Raw genomic sequence first — 24,027 nt, 5'->3', positions numbered from 1 at the left:
AGATCCGCCCCTGCCGCCCCTGCACAGTTACCAGCTGTCAGCTGCTTAGAAAAGGATCCTGGTGTTATTTGTCTCTCAGAAATAGTTCATAACTTCCCTTCAACTCATTCATGTCACCTAAAAGGTAAACCCGTTCCTCCATCACAGCTCTGATGATTCAGTAAGGACATCTCCTGGTTTCATCTTCATGTTTCCCTCTCACCACATATTCAAACCGATATTATGACCAGCAGCTTTACAGCTGTGACTCCAGCCAACATCAGCTGATACTAGAAATTAATATTAAATAAATTCTAACAACAGCTGATCAAGCTTAAAAGTGCTGCTGTTGTTTATCGCGACATCCGCTGGTTTCCTCTTTCTGGCGCAAAGTGGGTGATAAATAAACAAGAGAGAAAAGCCGATCAGCTGATCATTGATCAGTTTCATGATTGAAGTAGAAACAGGAGAGGGGGGAGAGAATGAAAGGAGAAGAGGCAGCTGACAGCGTAAAGACGCAGAAAAACTCCAGCTTTGTGTCTTTTTCCATTGTAGCTGAAGTCCAGGACAAAATGTTCCTTTTCACCTCAATAAGAAACGCGTAATATTTTCTCTGAATACGAGACGATTCCATTTTTTACGGGACGGTTGGCAACTCTAATAATTAACCGTATGAACAAAATAAAGTTCAACATCAGTAACATAGCACCCACCCAGCTGTAAACTCCGTCATGCTAGCTAGCACGCAGTACCAAAAAGTCAGCACAACGAAAATAAACTCCACCTAAACTTGGTTCATATCTGACCCAGATGGACTGCAGGTTATAACTTCTTACCTGAAGTTCAGTTCACCTGACACTCGGACCAGCGCCGCTTCGGGTCTCTCCTCTTGCCTCCCTTTTCCTTCATCCACCTGCTGGCCTCCACCACTTGCTAATGTTATTGAATCTGTGGAAGCTCCGCGATAGCCACCACACGAAGTAACGAATAACGAGCCTATCTAAATCCCAGTAACGAGTAACGCGTTCCTGGTTTTGGCATAATAACTAGTTACCGTGCTCGTTACCACAATAATAACGTAGTTACTGTAACACGTTACTTAATAACGCGTTAGTCCCAACACTGCTCATGAGTTTGTTTTGGAGTTTGTTTCTACAGCAGTGAAGCTGCCTCCTTTGTTGCGTTTGGGTCCCCATCCTGCCTGCTACAGCACTGGACATGACACAAACAGACATTATGCATTATTTTGATGCCATTGCCATTATATTATATATTTGGATCACATTTGTTATGCAGAGAGGTGTGGAATGGAAAACAGCAGACATCACTCTGACTTGATGGAACAGAGTTTATTGGCCAGTCTTTTACACCCACACACAGAAACTTCCAAAATGGCAACCTATCCATTTCTTCTTCTTCTTTTAAATTTTATTGGCAGTTGGCAAACAACAAAATGGTGTATTACCACCACCAACTGGAGTGTGGACTAAAAGAGGTGTTGACTCCCAAACAATTTTCTCTCTTTTCTCTAAGTCCACCTTTATACCCTTTCAGACCACGCCTTCTCAGTTCAAAACGCCCCATGACATAATCCTTCCAGAGAGGGACAAACAAAGAAGATTAGTTTTCACAAATAATCCTAACATTATCAATCACTTGTCAAAAATGAAAGCAGACGTGTCATGTATGAAAATACATATTTTAAAGGTCATTTTACACTTCTCTAATGACTTTAAATTTCTGCAAATGGTTGACCAACCAAACTCCTACTCTTGCCAGCCCATTTCCTATAAAAGAGCTGCATTTGAGGCGGTTTTCCTCTTTACCACCAAGACAAGATGGCCTCCAAGGACAAACAAGGTCTTAAATAATCAGGCCCAATCTTATCTTAATGACCTTGTAGTACCATATCACCCTATTAGAGCACTTCGCTCTGGCACTGCAGGCCTACTTGTTCCTATATTATTTAAAAGTAGAATGGGAGGCAGAGCCCTCAGTTTTCAGGCCCCTCTTCTGTGGAACCAGCTTCCAGTTTGGATTCGGGAGACAGACACTATCTCTATTTTCAAGATTAGGCTTAAAACTGCACGGTGGCACAGTGGTTAGCACTGTTGCCGCACAGCAAGAGGGTCCTGAGTTCAATTCCACCATCAGGCCGGGGTCTTTCTGTGTGGAGTTTGCATGTTCTCCCCGTGTCTGCGTGGGTTCCCTCTGGGTACTCTGGCTTCCTCCCACCGTCCAAAGACATGCAGCTTGTGGGGATAGGTTAATTGGATAATCCAAATTGTCACTAGGTGTGAATGTGCGAATGAATGTGAGTGTGAATGGTTGTCTGTCCCTGTGTGTTGGCCCTGCAACAGACTGGCGACCTGTCCAGGGTGTACCCCGCCTCTCGCCCTATGACAGCTGGGATAGGCTCCAGCGCCCCCCGCGACCCTGAAAAGGATAAGCGAATGGATGGATGGCTTAAAACTTTCCTTTTTGCTAAAGCATATAGTTATGGCTGGACCCAGTGACCCTGAATCCTCCCTTAGTTATGCTGCAATAGACGTAGGCTGCCGGGGGATTCCTGTCATGCATTGAGTTTTTCCTTTCCAGTCACCTTTCTCACTCACTATGTGTTAATAGACCTCTTTGCATTGAATCATATCTGTTATTAATCTCTGGCTCTCTTCCACAGCATGTCTTTTATCCTGTCTTTCTTCTCTCACCCCAACCAGTCGCAGCAGATGGCCGCCCCTCCCTGAGCCCCTTCCTGTTTTTCCTTCCTACTGTCGCCAAAGTGCTTGCTCATAGGGGGTCATGTGATTGTTCTGTTTTTCTCTGTAGCTACTTTACAATATAAAGCACCTTGAGGCAACTTTTGTTGTGATTTGGCGCTATATAAATAAAATTGAATTGAATTGACCTGAATTTATTGAGCTGAGTAACTTACAAACATTTTGCTTTTATCTTGGTGCACAGAGGTGTGTTTAAACATTTAAAACAAAAGCCACCATAGGTGAGATGGGGCAGGACTTGGTGCCTCCTAGCAATGTTATCCTGAGAGTTATGCTACTAAAAACGAGAAAAAAAAAGTCAACACCACATTTGAAGCATTGATTATGCTGCTTTCATTGTTTGTTTCGCTGATCACTTTCTTACATTACAAAGTCCAGTAGATTTCACTATTGGTGTATTTGCTGCAGTGGGGTCAGAGGCACCCTAAGAGCAGAAAAGGGGTGACATATGTATACGTTTTCCTGTAATATCCAAATTAAAACTCCATGCTGATTAATTCTGCATAGACTACAACATGTAAGTAGTCTTTAAGCTATCGCTGCATTTAGATTTGACATCATTTCCATGTTCATGCTCTTTTTCTTCTCAGAAGAAAGGATAGTAGATTAGTGACACTGAGACAAATTTTTTGCACTGTGTAACACTTCTTTGTAAATTGTTGATGCATTTTAAACACCAACTAATATTTAAGAGATCATCATTTTGACTGCATAAGTTCCTCTTAGCAGGGTAACTGACAGTGAGCTTTATCTGATCATCACGATGTGTAAAAACAAAGTAGATTCAGGAAGTTACACAGCATCAATTGGTCACAACTGAAAGATAAAAGCTTCATATGAATCTCAAATGACACCACATATTTTGAACTGTACAAATTCCTTTGTTTTCCTAAGATAACCTTGAACAAGCTACATGATATTCTAACAATAATAATTTCTCTGATCCTGGGATATTACAGCTCAATTGTTAACTTTATAACTTTTGGTCTCTTTTATTGGCAAGTGACTAACTAAATAGTTACTTCTCCTTCCGCACCTTGAGATCTTTCACCTCCATCTGCTCATTTCATGTTTATTAGTGCTAGTTAAATTTGGTGCCAATATTAACTTATTTTCATATTACATATCTTTCATATTTTTAAACAATTTTAAAAATGATTTGGGTCTAATGGCTTCTTAGGAAAGTAGAATGTGGTGGAAACTAAACTGTCTGGTTTACTCTCTGTGGCTGGTTTCTCTGACGCTACGGTGAAACGTGTTAACTTTTTTTTTGTACAGTCTCAGCAAGCAGCAATATTTATAGCACCCTTATCTTGACATCGGTAAGCTTTTTTTCAGTTCCTCCTTTTTGTTTATGCCATGCATAATAGCCAGCTCACTACCATCTTGTAAACTTTTCCTTTTACTCTTTCTAATCCCTTTCTGTCACAAATCACTCCACCTTGCCTGTACCTGTCATCTGTACTGTCCATTGCTTTGAATGATCACCCCCAGATATTTTAACGTATCTTAGATCAAACATATGGGTAATGTTTGAGGTCTTCCAACAGTGATATGGACTAACTTTGGAGAAGACTGAATGCAATATAAAGGACAGGCAGTGTGTTCTGAAATGTAGCTGTGTGGCTGACCACGTGGTAGTGTTATTGTGAGAGAAGCTGAGCTGACTGAGCCTTTTAAAAGTGGTTTCTAGGAGATGTTTCAAGAGTCAAACTTGTTTGGAACAGGATAGAGCATTTCAAAAGTTTTTTAGTTAACCATAGGAAAATAATACAAAATATCAACAAATCACACAAACGTGCAAATTGGGACAAGAAAACAGGGTATCTGTTGATATGCTTTGTCAGCATTGGATGGAATATGTTAAATGGAGAGTCAAAAGTATGTTTTGTCCAAAAGGTTACACTGTTAAAAGTGGGAACCCCACTTTTTCTCTTGTATTGGAGTAAATGTTTTCTTGTCTTAATGAATCGAAGTGATGCTAAACAAGACTAGAAAAAGTTCCTGTGAAAATGCAGCGTGAATGCAGTGTAGCGGAAATTATCTGCCGAAAAAAGCTGAAAAAGGAGAAATATCTGCTGAGAAGAGGTGTAGAAGCTGAACTGTTTGCTGAAGACAGCTTTATTTGAAAGGGTAAAGTGAAGAGTGTCAAGAATGCAGAACGAGCACTAGCAAGGAAGCTGTGCAGCAACTGCCACGAGCAGTGGCGGTCCTAGCCTGTTTGGCGTCCTAGGCGAACACTCCCTCTGGTGCCCCGATACCCTCCACCCCACCCCCCAACCACACATAAAACATATTAAGGATTGTACATTAACATATTTTATTGTAAAAAACTGTTGTCAGAACCATACTGAATTTAACCAGAGAAACACACACACACACACACATATGTATGAAGAGAGAGAGAGTATGCATAGTATGCAAACGGCTAACAAACAGCCGTCATAATTCGTTATACAATGAGAATAGGACAAATCAACAACTGACAATCACTAATTAATATTGTGCTGAACACAGTCCGAAAGATTCAGTAAGCTACATCAGTGTCTACTGTTTACTTTCATAGCCAAGTGGCTAACAAATGTAAACAGAAGTTTTCACTATCCCTACTATTTAATGTTCTATCTCGGTTGTGGTCAGTGCTATCCTCTATGCTGTTACCTGCTGGGTCAGCAGGTTGAGGGTCACAGATGCCAACAAACTAAATAAACTGATCCGAAAGCCCAGTAATGTTGTGGGGATGGAGCTGGACTCTGTTAGGGTGGTGTCTGAGAGGTAGATGTTGTCCAAGATAAGGACAATCATGGATAATACCTCCCACCCACTCCATGACATGCTGGCTACTCACAGGAACATGCTCATGAGAGACTGAGATTACCAAAAAGCACCACGGAACAACACAGGAAATCATTCCTGCCTGTGGCCATCTCCCTGTACAACTCCTCCATCTAATACACTGTAAACACTGCAGTAGTTACACCCTTTTTACACACGCTCTTTTCTACTCTGTAATATTCTTGGCAATTTTCTTGATATTTATTTATAATCACAGCTGTCAATCCTGGATTTTTATAATTGAGTAATCTGTATATATTATTGATATTTCTTAAATGTCTAAGACCTGTAACATAATGTATTGTTTGGAGTTTTATCTGTTACTGTTACTATTTTTACCATTTCTTCTTGGAGCAACTGTGACCCACATAATTTCCTTAGGGATTAATAAAGTATTCTGATTGTGATTCTGATTGTTTTGGGATACATAACTGGAGCCTCATCGTCTCGTCTCTCTATGTACTGTACTATATGTAGCGGACATGACAATACAGTTTACTTTGACTTCAGCAGCAAGCAGGCGCACCGAAGGCTCTCGCGCTCACTTTTCGCTTATAGAATTTCGAAAAAAACATCAATTCAAATTATAAATCTGTATCATTATGTCTCGTGTTTGTTGGGTTTTATTTTATTTTGTTTTATTTTGCGGGTAGGCTATTAGATGCTGCGAATCCCCCGGCGCCCCGCCCTCTCCTCTCTGTGCCGCAAGCAGCAGGCGCACGTCGCAAACGGAGGGCGCCCTTACTCCCCGCAAATGGGTGATAGAAAACTGATCCGTGCCTATGCCATCCCCAAAATTCGCTGGCATGATTTCAGGGCAGCATGAATACGAGCAACTTTTTTTGCCCATGCCCTTGATGCCACCCCCACCACGATGCTGCCCTGGGCAACCGCCAATATCAAAAACCGCTACTGACCACGGGTAGGACTCGAACCTGTGTCGACCAGAATCAGGGCAGCTGCTCATCTCAGTGAGCCAAATCAGTTCACATTTCAAAAAGAGATATGATGACACAAAAAATGTGCAGGGTGCAGAACAACCTGAACTGTCTGCTGAAAACAGTTGAAGAAGCTGAAATCATAAAAACTTTGCAGAATTTTAATAAAATAGCAGAAATATTAAACAACCAAAACAGTCCGCTAAAACAAGCTGAACAAGCTGAAGTTCCATTCAAAGTAGTAGCTGCTGAAAGGTGAAAAATTGGCACAACATGAAGAAGCTGAACTGTCTGCTGAAGACAGGTGTAGAAGCTGAAGTCCATATTAGAAAAGTTGCTGAAATCATAAAAACTTTGCAAATTGCAAAATCCTTACCAAGCAAAACAATTCGCTGAAACAAACTGCACGGGTTGAAGTTCCGTCAGCTTGAAGAGTCCGCTGAAAACATGCTGCCATGGGCAAGATTTGAACCCAGGCCTCACGCTCTTAGAAGGGCTGCTCAAGTCTAGGTAACATTGATGAGACCTCATCCACACCCTTCTTCCTGGGCAACTCTAACTGTAGGCTGCCTCCATGGGTGCCGGATAGGTTTAGATATTTAGCATCTAATGTCGGAAATATTGTATTAAAGCCTTTTGTGGGTGTGACTTCAACAAAACACTATTTTAACCCTATGTAATAGTACTTGCATTTTCATCTTGGATTTTAAACATCTTTTCTTCCCTGGCAGCTCCAGGACCATTGCATTTCATGTATTAAATCATTTTTAATAAACTGTGCTTCATCAGCATGAATGTCCCATATTTGTCAATCTGTAATAAAACTGGTTTGTTACTGCAGATGAGTAATTCCCCAGAGAGCTGCAGATCATTCTTACTATCTTACTATTTTAATAAGATAGATAAGATAAGATAAGATGCCTTTATTAGTCCCACAAGGGGAAATTTCATGTTAAGGCTGCCGACCTATTGCACGCAATGGCGGCACCATTTTACCCTCCGACCATACATGCATTACACAAAAACATCACATGGGGAAGACAGGTCAGAGAGGTATAACAATGGAAAATGCACCACATGAGGAAAGATAAGGAGAAAAAATAACTCCCCCAGACTGAGCTCCAACAGGGGGTTCAGTTTGAGAACAGAAAAAAACCCACCTCTGCACATAGCACATGAAAAAACTCTTAATACACCAAAGAAACACATGACAAGCAACAGGGGTGGGTAAAGGGTGAGAGACAGCCAGTGTAGACAGTGCATCCGGGCCTGCAGCATAAGCGCTGGTCTCCTTGATCCACCGTCAGCATCGGAGGGGATTTCTCTCTCTTCACCGTGTGTCAGATTCGGTAACTTTCTGAGATCTCTGGCTCTGCTGTACGACTCTTTTCAGGTATTTGGGTTTAAACATCAAAATAATATTGGGATAGTATATTCTTTAAAAAATAATCCAAATTGTTTTTTGCTACTGTTGGAAGGCTTCAGGACCTTTGGTGCTCATGCATTGAGTGAAGACACTCTATAGCAGCTTGCAGGTGCTGTGGAGGCACCTGTCTGTGATATACAACATGTGACAACTCTACAGCTATAACCATCCATCCAAGGAGGCTATCCCAGCACTGCGACAGACTGGCGACCTGTCAAGAGTGTACCCACCTTTCGCCCTATGGTGCTCTAATGACAACTAAATGGACTAAATTAAGTGATGCAGATTCAAATGTATATATTGCGAGACATGATTTTTGATAAGTGCTTTATGACTTCACAAAACATGAAAAATGCATCAGAACAACAACAAATAAAAATTATAATTTAGCCCTGTGCTTTTAGAAAGGGAAGTGGGCAAAATTGAAAATTTGGTTACTAATATTTGTAGCATCAGATTTTTATTTTGGAGTTTCACTTGATGTGCAATCTTACTGCAGGCCCACAATTATTTTATTGCAAGAAAATGCTTACATTTGTTTAGTCAAATGCACAAAATGTACTTAAGTTCAGGCTGTGAATGTTATGTATTTGTATGTATGTGCTTTACCATAATAAAGTTAAATGTAAAACGAAAGTAAAGTCTAAAGTATTTGTTTGTGCTTGTGTTTTCAACTGAGCACCATCATGCAAAATATCTTGAAATTTGAATCTTGATAGGATGAAGCCCTTGTAATTGAGCTGTCCGATGGACATTTAAATTCACTCAAATTACTCAATCTTTCATAACTATCACTGATGTACTGTCAGTACTTTCAGTCACCTGAGTTGAGTTCTTCCTAGTTGTATTTGACATTTCCTAATATTACCACAAGATGGAGCCATCATGTCATACATTAGCCGGAGGTTAACACAATGAAGCCTTTAACCAATAATTTTGCAATCATTTGCTGGGATTGCTTCAATGTTATGTAAAAATAGTGGGATTAAAAAAAGACACTTTGAACTGGAAGATACAAACTCAGACATTTTAAATGCCCCAAACTGTTGACATATTTTCCAGATGACTGACTAATGACTCTGCTAATGAAAAAATATTGATATCAATTACATTTAATTTAATTACAAAACATTTCAGGCAGAAAATGCCATTAGACTTATTGAATGTAGATGACAGAGTGTTCATTATGTGAATACTTGTAACATAAACCTTCATTTGTCTTAAAGGTACAGAAAATATGGGTTGCTCAGATTGAATCGAGTATTAAGACACCCCGTGAAAATAAATAGATTTTAAAAAATATATATTTATATGCACTTAAAGTAGGGAGTTACCATAACAAAATAAAATAAAACAAACCTAATATATTTATATTGCCCACCAGGCAGTGAAGTAATTGGTCAGTCTTTAGCGTAAATTACCAAGCTGCTGCAGTGCAGGGAAGTACTGCTACTGAATTTTATGTTTAAATTAAGCCATCTAATTACAGACGGTATAAAAAAGATTCTGTTCCTGTTGCTTTGAAATTAATTCAATGTGTAGAAGGAGTTAGAAAAAAAAATTCATCTTTAGGCAAATCTTTTGGCACGACAGCCATAGATTACAGTTATTTGTGTCTTCAGCAGTAACCACGGGGCTCCTCATAAAAGCTTATCAACAACTGCAAGTCAGACAGCTAAAGCAATAAAATCTGGTAAATCAGAGTGATAATATATTAGCAGATGTTGAAAGATGTGCTTTTCTTTCAGGAGAACGAAATGCAAATTACAAATTACATCTGCGACTGTCGATCAGTAAAAGCCCTTAGATAGTTCAAGTTTCCCTCCGTTTCATTCTCTTATCAGATTGTTGAGAGTATTTGAAGAAAGCTTGTATAAGTTTAAAAATTATTGCCGTAACACAAAGTCACGAACGTCAGAATCATCTGCAAACTTCTGTGGCTCTAGATTAATAAAAGGGGTAATATTAAGTATGTCAATATCTGCAATACAGTTTACACTGTTTAGATAAAAACAGTGAAGCATGCAATTCAACATGTAAGAAGGTGAAAAAAACCTAACAGGAATAACACAAAGCCATATAAGAGAGCATCCCCGGCCTCCTGAGGGTTTTGTCAGTTTAACAGCTGTTGAATGCTAGAGGCATGAAGTGGTAATTTCAGCATTTCTTCTTAAATGCTGCATCAGCTAGAATGCTTTCAATTCAAAATTTAAATTTCTGCTTGCAGACACTGCCTCAAAAACTCTATCACATATTCCTGAATAATCACTGACTAATAACATTAGCTACACTGGGTGCTGAGTAGGAAGGGTTATTTTCATGTTGCCAATTAATCATCTCATCACTATTTAAAATGCTTTTTGCAGCGCTAAACTGCGCAAAGTGTTCTCTGAGAAACTTAATATATATGCTGGACTTATCTGTCTCTTACTGCGCATGCACACAGTCATTCTAGCTGCCAAGCGCAAACTTCTTTGTAATTTTATTTCTTGCATCAGGGTTATTTTAAACAGCACAGTCTACTTTCCATGCATGAGCTTTACTGTTCACCACTTACATGCTGTTATCATAGTGCAAGGAACTGTACTCAGTTATATCAGCTTTTGACATTATAAAGAGTTTAAAAAAACAATTGCTTCAATATTTTGTAAAATAGGTATCAGCATAAAGATGCCCTGTCCAAAGCCAAATAACCATACATCAGATAAATTACCTGAGTCCAATGATCTTTTTCCCTTTCTAGAGATATGCCAGCCTCTTCAACTGCAGAGTAGGTACTAAAGTTATATTAGGTTAGGGACCACCTGTCTGACCACTAGGCTATCTAACTTGCAGACAGTTGGGCCCACGGATGACATTCCTGTCCCTTTCAGGGATTCACACTTTGACCCCAGGGGCAGAGGTCTTGTCTCCAAATTGACTCTAGCTGATGCATGCACATTTCTGATAAATGAAGGAGGAGAAGGCATCCATTGATGAAGATGCTGCAGCAAGGCTTTTAACCCACAGCAATAAATTTTCCCATATCACTCCTATACTAAAATCCTTGCATTGGCTTCCGATTGGGTATAGATATAAGTTTAAAATCCTCACCTTTACGTTTATGTCTCTACAAGGTGAGGCCCCCATCTATATCTCGGAGCTTCTCAAACCCTATTCTCCAAAGCGAACTCTTAGATCCACTGATAGTGGTCGTCTATCTATTCCACGGACTCGTCTGAAAACAAAGGGGGATCACGCTTTTCAAACCCTGGCTCCAATACTGTGGAACGGTTTACCCTCTTCACTACGCACCATCGACACGGTGGCCTCTTTTAAAAAACAGCTTAAAACTCATCTGTTTAGACAGGCATTTGGGTAATATGTTGTCTTATTTTATATTTATATTGTACTATTGCTTGTTTGATATGCTTTTATATTTCTTCTAATATTGTTCGTTTGACATGTTTTTATGTGAAGCACTTTGTAACAGCGTTTTTGTCTTAAAAAGTGCTATATAAATAAATTTTACTTACTACTTTTTACTATATATATAGTATTTGAATCTATACAAACAAATGTATGGGAAAAGAAGATGCTGCAAAGGGTAACTCTATAAACCCTATAAAAACATGCTGCAACTGTTCACACCAACATGTAAGCTTCAGGTATTGACCTGTATTTTAAGTGTTGCTTTCAGTTGTCTTGAGGAAAAAGAAAAGCCACGTTTTGGAGCACTGCAATACAAACTAACATTACTTTAGATGACAACATGTTGGTACCTTTGCTTATGTAAGAACTTGAGCGCAATTCTTGAGGGAAATAAAAGGAGATGGCTAATGAAAGGAATGTTAGCAAAGGGTTAGCTTAGCTTAGCAGAAAAAAAAAAGCTTGAGCCTCTCAGTAGGGGAAAACACCAAACACATGCCACTGCTAATAAAGAAACCACGATTTTTTTATGCTTACTTTATATGCAAATTGTCTTGATTTTATGAAATTAAAGACAAATTGTTTTTCCTTTTTGTTCTATCTTCGTGCTAAGGTAAGTAGCTTCTCTCATATTTAAAGGAAAGTAGCTTCTCTCATATTTAATGATTTTGCACTTTCTCTAATTGTCTGCTAGAAAGCAAATGAAGTATATTTTCTAAATATTCTTACGCAATCTTATAAATAGTTGTAATCAGTGTAAAAATTTGCAAATTATTTAGGTTTTACAAGGATGCAAGGCTAGATGATTGCTAACTTGTTAAATTCTGAAAAACTGTAGGCATCTATCAAATATATATAATTTAATGTATGTTAGGTGGGTCAGCCATGTATTACCATATATAGCTACATAGCTTACATCTAAGGGAGTACAGTATATCTAACAAAGTATTAAGTGAGGTAAACTAAACCTAAAGATAATCTTTCAAATGCTTGTTGATCTCAATTTTAATGTGAGCATAAAAGGTGATAAGTGAGAGATTAGTCTGACACTGCAAGGAACTAGATAAAGTGTCAAAAACTTAATCGCCTAGTACTCGTTTCAGTGTATTCTGTATGTGTCCAGCAAAGATTCAAAAGCTCAACAGGTTTAGTAAGCCTATTAATCTCATCATCCTGCAAATGTGACCCTTTTCAACATCACATTATCCTCTTTTGTCTCCACCTTAACAAGGTCTCACTCCGGGTGCGTCTCTTTTTGAACTCCCCAAGGGTGTCATATCTCCAAAACTCTTCGCTCACTGGAGGGCGTGGGTGACTTGAGTGCCAGGAAAGCTTTGAATAGCAGAAAGAGAGAGAGGGGAGAAATAAAAAGGAAAAAAGCCCCACAAGCCCTCAGTCTTCCAGCAGCAAACAGAAGACACAGGAATAACCATGCCTGAGCCAGTCCCTGAAGGTATGCAGATACTTTTTGTAACATCATAATTCATTGTAATTAGTTTAGAGAGTTTCATTATACTGAGGTGTGTTGACTTGAAAAATAGAAATAACAGTAAATTCACACGAATGTTGTAGAAATTAATGGATAATATGAATTGTTCCCTATATTTTGTTTTCATTTTTTCAGTGTTAAATATATAATCATTACATAGTGCACTAAAACTGAGAAATTTTATTTTAAAAAATAATATATGCGTATTTATTTACACTACACATATCCTATAGGTTGTGAAAAACAAACAAGAGTACTATGAAAGATGGTTTTGTAGTATTTTGTGCAGCATGTCTGCTGTTATGGCAGAAAATACAAGCAGATGACCAAACTTAAATGAGGTGAAAGTGGCTTTGGTATTAATGTTCTAGCTACTGGTGAGACTGACCATGAGTTTGAACCCGATATTAATATTACAAAGCGATTCCTACAAAATATGATGGAAAATAGCCATCATTTTTTATTTATAGATGAAATAATTCACTATTGATACTACGCATTTGTCAAGGATATTCCCATTTCACCTGTCTGCTTTCTTGTTATCTGTCCATAAAGAAGATTTGAGACGGAGTAAATAATGACGTAGCCAGTTGTTATTACATCACTAGACTGAATATCTTTATGACATCGGAGCACAGATTGCTTTCTTGTTGACTGAACTGACAAGCTTCCAGCTGCAGCAGCTCCATAAGCAAATACTGCTGGAGCTTTACGTGAGTCCTATATGAAGGTCAGCTTGTGTCACTGTAGCTGACTCACTTCATAGAATATATACACAGTACTTGTTTTCAATGCAGCGTTCAGGGTAAAAAAACTGTTATTGCTATTATATATAATAATCTGCATTTTGGATTATGTAATGCCCAATAGGATATGGATTTGACATTCTTGATTGCATCATGCCTTCTCATATATAATTGCCTGTTGACCTTCACTACTATCTTCCACATTGACCCATTCAGTATCACCTTAAATCAACTGACTAAGCTGATAGCAGGCTCAGGTTGCAGACAGTCTCAGTTGCCCTGATTGATCTCTTGGGATAGCCGAGTTTTGTAGGGCAAGATTGTGCTGACGGGTGTTGAGCCTCCCAATCCCTTTCCCCCAAGGGGTCTCCCGCTGACCACATTGTGATAGTGAAAGTCAGAGGCTTTGCTGGAGTTGTTCACACATTATTCTTAATTCTACAGTGTAATATTTGATTCTGTTTCCCAGCATCTGTCCTTGCCCTAATCCTTTTAAAGATCTAATCATGGCCCTTTTATTTTTATCCCAGAAACCTAACCAGGCACTGCTGTTATTCGCCATATAGAGCCAAAGTGTTATGAATATGATTCCACTTTGCATACTCTGCCTGCACCACCCACTGCTCTGTCATTCCAAGCCAAACTTAACTGCAAAGCTTCAAATACAAAGATCAGATAACCTGGCACTTTTTCGTTTTTAAGCTGTGCTTGGTGCTTCTAGGAAATATTTGACGGAATATATTTTTTAAATACTTTCTCAACTAATACTCTTATTGAAAAGAATTTTGGTGACATTTTGTACCTAGTGTGCAACACCACTGTTTACCCACAAACTGAATTACCTTTCACATTTCCACATTAGTTCAAAGATTTTCTGTGCTACTTCACTTAACAGCACTCAGATCACACCCTCAACTAACAGCTAAAAATACTCTGCAGTAAGCCCTGACCTTTTCTACTTTCATAGAGTTTCACACACCCTGACGTATCGGGTTTTGCCTAACAGTTTTGGAGTCTCGGCTGAGATAAATCATTATGTAATCTGTCATTTTCACCTAAAGAGTTCCTTCTTGGTCTTCAGGTCTGATGCCCTCTTTAATGTGGCACTGCTCCAGAGCAGTCAGTCAAGTGTGTGACAGTTTTCTAGTCAGTGGTTGGAAGCAATGGTATGATCCACGGTCATAATTCCTTTCATCACTGTGTCCTGATGAAACACGAGCGCAAATTGAATCAAAACTGCTCTGTGAAGTTTCTCCAATCCCTCCGTGCTGTTTATCTTCATAAGGGTTCAAAAACCTCAACTTAAAATGATGAAATGATTAATGTCCACTTGGCGAATAAATACATTTGTCTTTAAGTCACTCTTGATGGCAAAATCTGTGATTTCATAATCCATATAGTAAAGTACCACCACTAGAAACCACTGTCACTTCCTCACTGAGTGGCAGAGCTTTCATTAACTGCATATATAACACAATAAGCAGCTTAATCGTCAAGATTTAGCAAGCACATGCAGATATTGTGGCATGAGGCAAGAAAGTTTTTTTTTTATCTTTCCTGGCAGCAGTGCTGAAGCAAGACATCAGAGAACGTGTTTGACTGCCTGGTGCAGGGGAAGGTCCGGGTTATCCATTTATTATCCATAACCATTCACCACAGTCATTTGGACGACTTCTGCATCAGCTGATGGAGGAATCCAAGCAGTGCATTGATCCAAACTGAATTCAAATAGCAGCAGCAGTGACGGGAAAATTCCCTCTGAAAGTAATACAGTGGCATTCCACAGCTAGCTGTTCAATTTCCAGGCCCCAGAAATCAATTCCTTCAAAGTAAGATGTCCGTGAGTATAGTACAGCTAGCGCAGCCCGTGTTATTATTTTAACATGTTATATGTTGTTTTACATTATTTTAGTATTGCAGACATTTGACACTAAACAATCATACTTATATCTAGTTTATGTCAGTCATTAAAAATGACTTTTATCCTCTGAGACTTCTCTGAAACTCTGTGTCAGTGTATCAGTGTAAAATTATACAAAGCTGTTTTTGTCAGTCAGCTACATTACAGTATATGTTCATATGCAAAGTAGTTCAAGCATATCAAAATTTAAAAGGGGTTTTCTGGCATCAAGGTGCTTTATATACATTGGCAACTTATCTCTGTGGCTGAATTGTACCTATAAAAGTATGCAGAGCTGTAGAGTTGGTTAGTCTTGTTCAGATTGATTTATTTTTTGTATTGATTCGCAAAAGATAAACTTAGAAGGCAGAGATGGATGGCAGTACTAAAGAGAAGCGACTTTCAGCCAAGTTTTCTGAAGCTGTCACTTCAAGTTAGAAGATTTTGACAGGAGTGGACAGACAACTTGTTTAAATGGAGTAATCCTGCCAGTTTTTTACATTTTTTGACCATCTGTGTAAAGTTGGTGTTTCTGTTTGACAAGTAATGACAAGCTGTTAGGAATTTTTAATAATGCATGAAGTGTAGTACCTAGTTAAACCTAGTTTTTACTTATCCCCAGGTGTCCAGTGTAGTATAATCACCTAGAAATCACAAACAGCGACTACAGAGATGGAGTTGAAACTTATTACACAAATATTACTTTCACAAAAAGCATTCTAGGTCATCAAAATTGGGTTTTAAAAGTATCCTAAGTATCATAAATACAGGTCTGACTCTTACAGAAGCCAAACTCTTTGAATATAAGTCAACAATTCAAAGAGTTATGATTTTTTATAACACCGGCCCCTTGCCTCTTGACATACGTGCATTAAATAGTGTGACTTCACACTCTTGAGAACAATGTGTCGGCTTCACTGACACATTGTTCAAGTAAACAGTGTCACTTTCTGATCTCTATGCATGTGTGAAAATGCGCCTCTTTCCTGTTACCTCTGCCAGTTAAAAGCAGTCTTTGCCCGGCCAGAATTATTGGTTGATGACATCTCTGTATTATGTTTATACCAATGAAATGTTTTTATATTTTCACACAAAAATATATATTGTTGTTATTGTTTGTGTGTGCGTCTTTCTTAAATTTATAAATTTATTTAAAAAAAAGATTTATAAAACAATCTTTTTTATAATATATATCACTATGGGCTAATTTTATAGTTTTTTTCTTTGTTTTTTATTTTTTGTTTTGCTTTGCAACCACTTTTCCAAAGTGCACAATGTCTGTGGCGCCAGGTTTGCGCCACAGACATTGTGCACCAAAATGTCAATAATTGTGTTTGTCATAAGGATAATGTAAGTCTTGTTCTTTTTTTAATATACTTGTATATTAACATCTATCGGCGCATCTTCAAAAGCCTCCTAATTATATGAGTAGCAGAACTGCATATGAAACCACCGAAAGTCTCTGAGGGGACTATTTTGACTGTGAGAAGCAGCTGTTCAGAAGTTCATTACACTGCTTTATCACAGACTTGTTGAAGATGATCAAGATTCTCGCTCCATGTGGACTTACATAGCAGATGCCGGTGCAGATTTACACTCAATGCAGGTCTTAAATCCTCAAAAAGGATATATGAAGTATTAAAACCAAAAGCTCTTTTTTCTCTGAATACTATTTCAATTTATATCTGTTTCCAGCTTCTTCTACTGAAAAAAAATTATCAAGCTGTCTTATTTTTTCCTTTTGTTAGATATAGCACAATGTCATATGAGATAATGCAGTTGTAGCATTAAATATAATGTTGTTATGAGGCATGCAGGCATGTATTAGTATTGTATTCTACACATTTAAGATCTTTTAAAAAGAGAAACACAATAAATCATGATTATATTTTCTGTCACAACACCTGTTTTATCCAGAAATTTACGACATGTGAACAGTAAACCACACCAGGTCAAGTTGGAGTGGCTATTCAAGGAAACTTTGTGTAGCTAAAAGAATATGGTATGACTTCAGGGAGGTCATAAGACACCATCCCTGGCCTTTAGCAGCTACTCCAGTGATCCCCAGCAAGACACTGTGGAAGTCGGGTGTATTATAAGCCTCTATTTCCATTGACAAGTTGCTTTTACCATATTTAGGCTTTAACAATCACATTGGATGTGATTGTTAAAGCTACTTTTTAAAAAGTGGCTACTTTGTATGTAAAATGTATCTTCTTACTGTAGGCCATATTTAAAATTTACATTCTGGGATTAGTAGCTTCACTAATAAATATGATACATGCTAAACGTCATCATTTTGTAGAAAGCCATTACCCTCAGACAAACAGGACCTTTAACCATCGTCAGACTAGGTGTTATTAAAGATGCAAAACAGTAAGTCTACTAAAGATATCGTTTTCCCTGAGAGGAAGGATCCTTTGAAAACAGATAAAGGATTCTTAAATGTAACAGATCACAGTACATTTCTATAACTTCTGAATATATTTTTCTAACCCTTTTCCCCTTTTTGTGTTTTTCAGAGAAACCAGCGGTGGGTAAGTAAACTGCTCCACAACTGACCTTTTGCGTGTCTTACATTATCACATGGTGACATGATTATAGCTCTCACATTTTCACTTTTCACTCATATATCATGTCAACTGCATGCGTCAGACAGAGGCAGGCTTCAGCTTATAATGGCGTGTAATCAGTGTCCACTGATATTATTTATTCATAAACTTTTTATCAAGCGAGTGAGCATCTTCATTTTATTCCTGCATGCCTACATGCGACTGTGTGGTCTCTATTTTTTTGTTTGAGAATATTTTATGAAATTGTTGTTCAACCAACTGTCTTCAAATTATGTAGCCATACAGAAAGAGCTCTGGCAGAAGTGCTTTGGTTTCCACAAGCCATATTTTAGTGTGGCCATGTGTCTCTAATGTTAGTTTTCCTATGGGACTGTCATGGTTTTATTTTTTATTTTTCTATGTCCAACAAACATCCACTAATTGTAGCCCGAGTGGAGGCCGATGAAGAAGAAGAAGGACAATGACTTTCTTTGCTTCTTTTTTTGAGACTTTTGAGGATTTGCGCATTGTTGATAAGTGACACAGAGTGGGTTTGAGTTGAACTGAGTGTTGAAAAATGCATTTTAACTAATCTGTAAAACTAATTACCTGATGAATACAGAACAAATGGTTTTGCTATTGCTAGATAATGAGTTGAGCAATTACTGAGTCAAGAAGACAGGCCTCAAATTCAATCACATCATGAGACAACAGGAAACTGCTGAATGGAATAATGAAATTGTTGTGCCACTCCCATTTAGTGTGTTTGCGTTTTTTAGCTGGCCTATCACATCTCATCACCAGAGCTAACTACAAGCAGACACTTTAATATTACACTGTGATTATGTAAAATCAAGGAAATTACACCATGTTATCTGCACGTGAATGCAGTGTATGTCAAAGCAACATGCTTGTTTGTTTATATTCATCACCATTCTAATTAGAAATAATCATCATCTTTACTCCTTCTTTTGCTTTTGCTTTTCAGAACAACTGTTCTTTTCTTTGTTAATATGAATAGTTTTGGATTGTACAGAAATGAACTGTGTGTGTGAAGCAGACAGGACAAGCTGTCTGTGAGGATTTTAACATAGTTCATTGACTGACTGCAACTGGATGCATTTTCCACATCTGTAGACTCTGAGTTCTCACTGTGACCTTTGGTTTGCATTTCACTGCAGGCATGCACTGTATGAGTTTTTGTGAGTTTTTGGTTTTGTTACATTTGCAGCGTTTCCAAATGTAACATTTTCCAGGTCTCAACATTTGTTGTTATTAGTTACTTAACCATTATTCATTTTCCCCCTGCCACATCCTGAAGAAGATGTGGTGGTCTATTAGTGTCAGGGAATAATACACTATAAGGACTAAAGTATATCCATTCATCCAGCCGTTCCTTTCCTTCCTTTTATGTAATTCAGGGTCACGACACAAAAGCACATAAATTATATAATAAAGTATAAAATCAAGGACCTAGGAAGGACATTTCTTACCTCCTGGATAAACCATGATCAACTGTAAATAGTATTATTGCAAAGTCGGGTCGAGTAGGGTCACTGAGTTCTGAGATTGTGCATGAAAGTTTCCATGCACCATGCCATGAACATCAGCATAAAAACTGCGCACCAGGAGCTTCCATGCCCTGTAGGTGTAATGTGTAGGTGCCCCAGTGTCTGTCTAATGTACAAAGACATTCTTTTTCACTGCACGTAGTAACTATTTCTAGTGTATATTGGAACTCCAAGTTAATGTCCCTTCATTTTCCTTAGATGCACCCGCTGAAGATGGAGGTAAGGCAGAATCGTGGGAATGAACTGACATGGAGGCACTAAATTTACCTTGAGTGTTATATTTTAATGTATATGCCTGTGGTATCAATTTAATGTCCTCACATATGAGTTCATATGTGACATAATGTGTGAAAATTACAGTATGTGCATGATTCCTTCAGGTTGCAAGTTTGTAGGTTGGTCTCAGGTGATCCTCGTAACTTTTTGTTGTGTATTCTCGAAATGGGCTAAATCTTCTTTTTTTCACAAAGATTTTTCTTCACAGAACTAAGCGATACGTTACCGACTGTAACATATCTGACTGCTGTGCTGTTATGACATGAATAACAGGATTATTCATTTCACATGTTGTGATGATTTTTCTTACCTGACTCTTTTTTTAATACACTTTATATACATATACCTTATAGTATATGTTATGTGTGAAATTAAAGTGGACCTACTATGCTTTACTTTTTGCCTCGGTACAGGGTCATGGTTTCAAATACCGAGGTCACCATATGTACATGTAAGCAGAGCTCTCTAAACTGCTCCGCTATTAGATCTGTATGATGTCATAGGAAGAAAATACACTGCTCTGGTAGTGAGCACACCAGCTCCCACCTGCTTTTCAAATCTTCTTCTTGCAAGGATGAGTTAAGCATTAGAAAGTTTTCTTAAAGGGAGGAAGGTGTTAAAAAGGGAGGAGCTGCTTCAAACAGAGGGTGACCAATGTGGCTGCACCAAGGCCTAGTTTGAAATGAATGAGGGTTGTTTTGAACCATGAAACATGTGGAGCTACTCTAGAAGAGTTTGAAATAAAGCTGGTAATGAGCACAATAGGTCGACTTTAACCTTAAGCTTTATATGCTAAACATGTGAAACACATGTAGCGAGTAAAACTGCACAGTTTTGTTATTTACATCATTTAAAAGTATGTTTCTGTTTCTATTTTTAAAAAATTCCATAGTTAATGTGTTTATCTACCTAGCAACTCTGAATGTGTTAATAGGAAAATATTTGAATTTGCATATTCAAGGTGGATTGGATGTTAGCGATTTTTAATGAAAAATGTGACAGTGCATGGTGCTTGTGTTACAGCCATGTTGTTGTGTTGCTTGGTCTCTGTTGCAGCGATAAGTGGTTTTTCTGCAACAATAAGCATTTTTGCTTCATAGCTGCTTTTTTCAGTTTTGTTTGCTTCCTTGTCTGCAGCAGATACAGAAACTGATGGAGATGGTAAGAAAAGAGCAGCATTTTATATTGATGTGTTTGCTGAAACTATATTTTTCTAAATCATCTGTTTGAGTGTTAAGATTAATGTCAGTGTAATATCGGTATTATGTGCTAGTCAAACTGTCACATAATATATTGTTTAGTGAGCCTGGGTCCAGTTTATTAGATGAAATCATTTGATTACTTCAGTTTGGACTGATTTAATGCTTTTTTAAATTTTTGGAGGTTATTTGTTTTCCTAGCATTTGCATGTGCCTCATTCTGTCTGTAAACGCAATTCTGATAAAACTATGTAGGGTTGTAGAGTTGTGTCATGTTAACAGTCAACAAATGTTTTTCTTACATCCACCAAGGCCTTCAAAATAAACTTTATGATTTCTGGATGAAAATTGACAAAAAGCCTTTTAACTTGGAAAGTACGAATCTTAAAAGTATTGTCGACAAAATATCATGTAAAGATTTCACCTCTGACCTCTCCTTTAACATCAATAGTTTGATCTGAAGATCAGTCATAATTATGCTATACAGAGCTATGCTTTACTTTGACCTCCAACCTCTTCTTTAAGTTCAATTAAGATAAAAAATTTCATAAAATGTCTTTTTTCCTTAAGTTTGTTTAAAATTCTACAGCATAGTTATTATCCAAATATTATGTCATATTTGACCTCTGACCTCATTTTGACATTTCACATCTGCCTTTGTTTTCAAGTTGACTTTAAATGTGTTATATCTTTAAAGAAAGTTAGAAATATACTGTAGTATAATATTTGTTTTTATTCACGTCCAATTATTTACAAATTAATATCTATTAGCCATTATGTGCTCCTCCAAAATATTTATATCAAAATACAATATTCCCCTAAAAGAAAACACTGTCTAGAGAGGGAGCTGCATTGTTGGAGGTTTTGTAGTGCTTTTTATTTTTTCAGTTTTACAACATATATTATTAAAACCAGTTGGTTGCATACAAACCTTCTTTGGATTGAAGTTGTTTGTACACAAGGTTCTTGGTCTGTGATGAGACTGCTGTCTGCCAAGACAAAGTATCACTCACTACAGAGCTCATAAAATGTGCATGAAGCTGTTTGACCAAAATTCTGTGGTATGCCACAGAGCTCCTCTTGGGGATTATAAAAAGAGATTCTACTTCTCTCAGTGCTTATCAGCCATAAGTTTTAAAACAATAACCTAATATTGTACAGTTTCCTCCGACCTGTCATGGGATAGACTTAGCAGGACAGATTCAGTTACCTTCAGAGATCCTGAAGGCACTTGAATACCTTGCTCCTGTCAGGTATAGTAGTAAAGTGTGAGGTAGGGTCTTCATAGTTTTGACTTGTTTTCTGGGTTCATCCCACAGATGTTTAATCAAACTGGGAACTATGGAGTTAACACTCAAAACTCCAATGTTTAATTCATGAACAAATTTGAACGTTCTGCTGTATGCAATGTTTGCCTGAAGGTTTGCCACCTCTGTCAGGTAATAACATTACCATAACTGGTTCTACTTTGTCTGCAACAATGTCGATTGACGGGATATGTGATACGAGTCAAACATGTACACGAATGACACATTTTCTCATCAGAACATTGCCCAGAGCGTCACACTATCGCCACGGGCTTAGCTATTTCCCATGGTGCAGGATTCTAACTTGTCTTCCCGAGAGAAACCCAGACAAACAGATGGTTGCTCGTGGTTTTTTCTGTTTTTCACACACTTTTCACTTTGACTCACTTATTAGGTTTAGGCACTAAATGCCACATATTTATCTTTAGGTAACTATTTGGTTAAGGTTAGGAAAAGTTTAAATTCACCCCATCACACTAGATGGGAGTGACAGGCACAAATATTTGTGCATCATCCATCACCTTAAAGGGCACGTTGTGTCTAACTGCATGGACCAACCTTCACTCTGTAAGTGAACCTTGGGTGCTAGAAGGTTGTCCTTCTCCTGGAGTCATTGGTTACACTTTGTTTGGCAATCCACGACTGGATCCCAGAATGCTGTCATATTGGATATGTTGAAACCCAGTCAGCTTGGCTCCTTTTTATTTTCTCTTTTCTTCTCTGCCAGCAGTATGTCATCCTGATATGTCAGATGATTTGGTGCCTAACATATCTAATCTCTTGATAGGTGGGAGTGTACAGAGATAATCATGTTATTCACTTTTTCTCCCAGTGTTTTTAAAGATGGCTTGTCTGTGTATCTATCTCAGTAGCAGCTTCAGAAAGAGAAAACACTGTAGGCATCCTAGTGTGTGACAGCGTTCTTATGTCATTCATCCATTTCTGTCCCCTACTGGTGGTATCCACTGATGCTACCAGACAACTCACAGACAAATTATTTTGTTTATGTTCTTTCAGCAATTTAGAATTTGTTTCTCCATGTGAAAATTATTGTCTCTCCATCTGTGACCTATGATACCAACCCTCTTGTGCTTCTGTCCCTCAGGCAATTTAAACAATGAGAGTGGAAACACAGCTGTGGTTCGTGTGCGGCACTCATTGGGGCACAATAGCAGCTGTTGCTGTTAACGTGCCAAGTGTCATCTGATGTTATGACACTTTTTATGGTTGCTTCTCAAATTTAACATCATGCTGTATTAGGAAACTGCAAGGAGAGGTCAGGTAGTGAGGTCATCCAAGACATTATCAAACGCAGTTCCTCCAGAGAGCATGTGATCTGCATATAGGCTCATGTCTCGTCAGCTCAAAGGATCTGAGATGTTTGACTAACTAAACTTCGTTAAAGTGTCATAAAGGCTAAATCTAAAAGTGTTGCTGCAGCGGTGCAGCTCAGGTTTTACAAGAAAAATTTAAGAGCTCTTGATACAAAGCTGTCCCCATCTGCCTTAGTGATGCCAGAGTGATCAGTTGAACGTCTGCTCTATTTTGACTAACTAGATGGAGATTGCATGGAATGGTTCTGGAAGGGTGAAGGCCCCAGGGAGCTGAAGGGTGCTAATTT

General features: G+C 38.2%; 1 protein-coding gene across 4 annotated transcripts in view; it reads left to right on the top strand.

Annotated features, from left to right (window-relative positions):
- Nucleotides 1–12,705: 12,705 nt before the first annotated feature.
- Nucleotides 12,706–24,027, top strand: part of mybpc2b (myosin binding protein Cb) — a 26,002-nt gene continuing 14,680 nt past the window's right edge. The window contains exons 1-4 of one of the 4 annotated variants that reach the window (XM_040023516.1): nt 12,762–12,819; nt 18,024–18,038; nt 19,823–19,843; nt 21,038–21,061. In XM_040023516.1, coding sequence (XP_039879450.1) covers nt 12,798–12,819; nt 18,024–18,038; nt 19,823–19,843; nt 21,038–21,061 — 82 coding nt within the window. In that variant the 5' untranslated portion in view covers nt 12,762–12,797. Of the gene's footprint in view, nt 12,820–18,023; nt 18,039–19,822; nt 19,844–21,037; nt 21,062–24,027 lie in introns of all 4 variants that reach the window. The other 3 variants (XM_040023517.1, XM_040023518.1, XM_040023519.1) reach the window with 3 other exon arrangements.

The sequence above is a fragment of the Simochromis diagramma genome, unplaced genomic scaffold (assembly GCF_900408965.1).
Source record: "Simochromis diagramma unplaced genomic scaffold, fSimDia1.1 OVJJ01000208.1, whole genome shotgun sequence".
Lineage (NCBI taxonomy): Eukaryota > Metazoa > Chordata > Actinopteri > Cichliformes > Cichlidae > Simochromis > Simochromis diagramma.
This window is presented reverse-complemented; position numbering and strand designations above follow the sequence as displayed.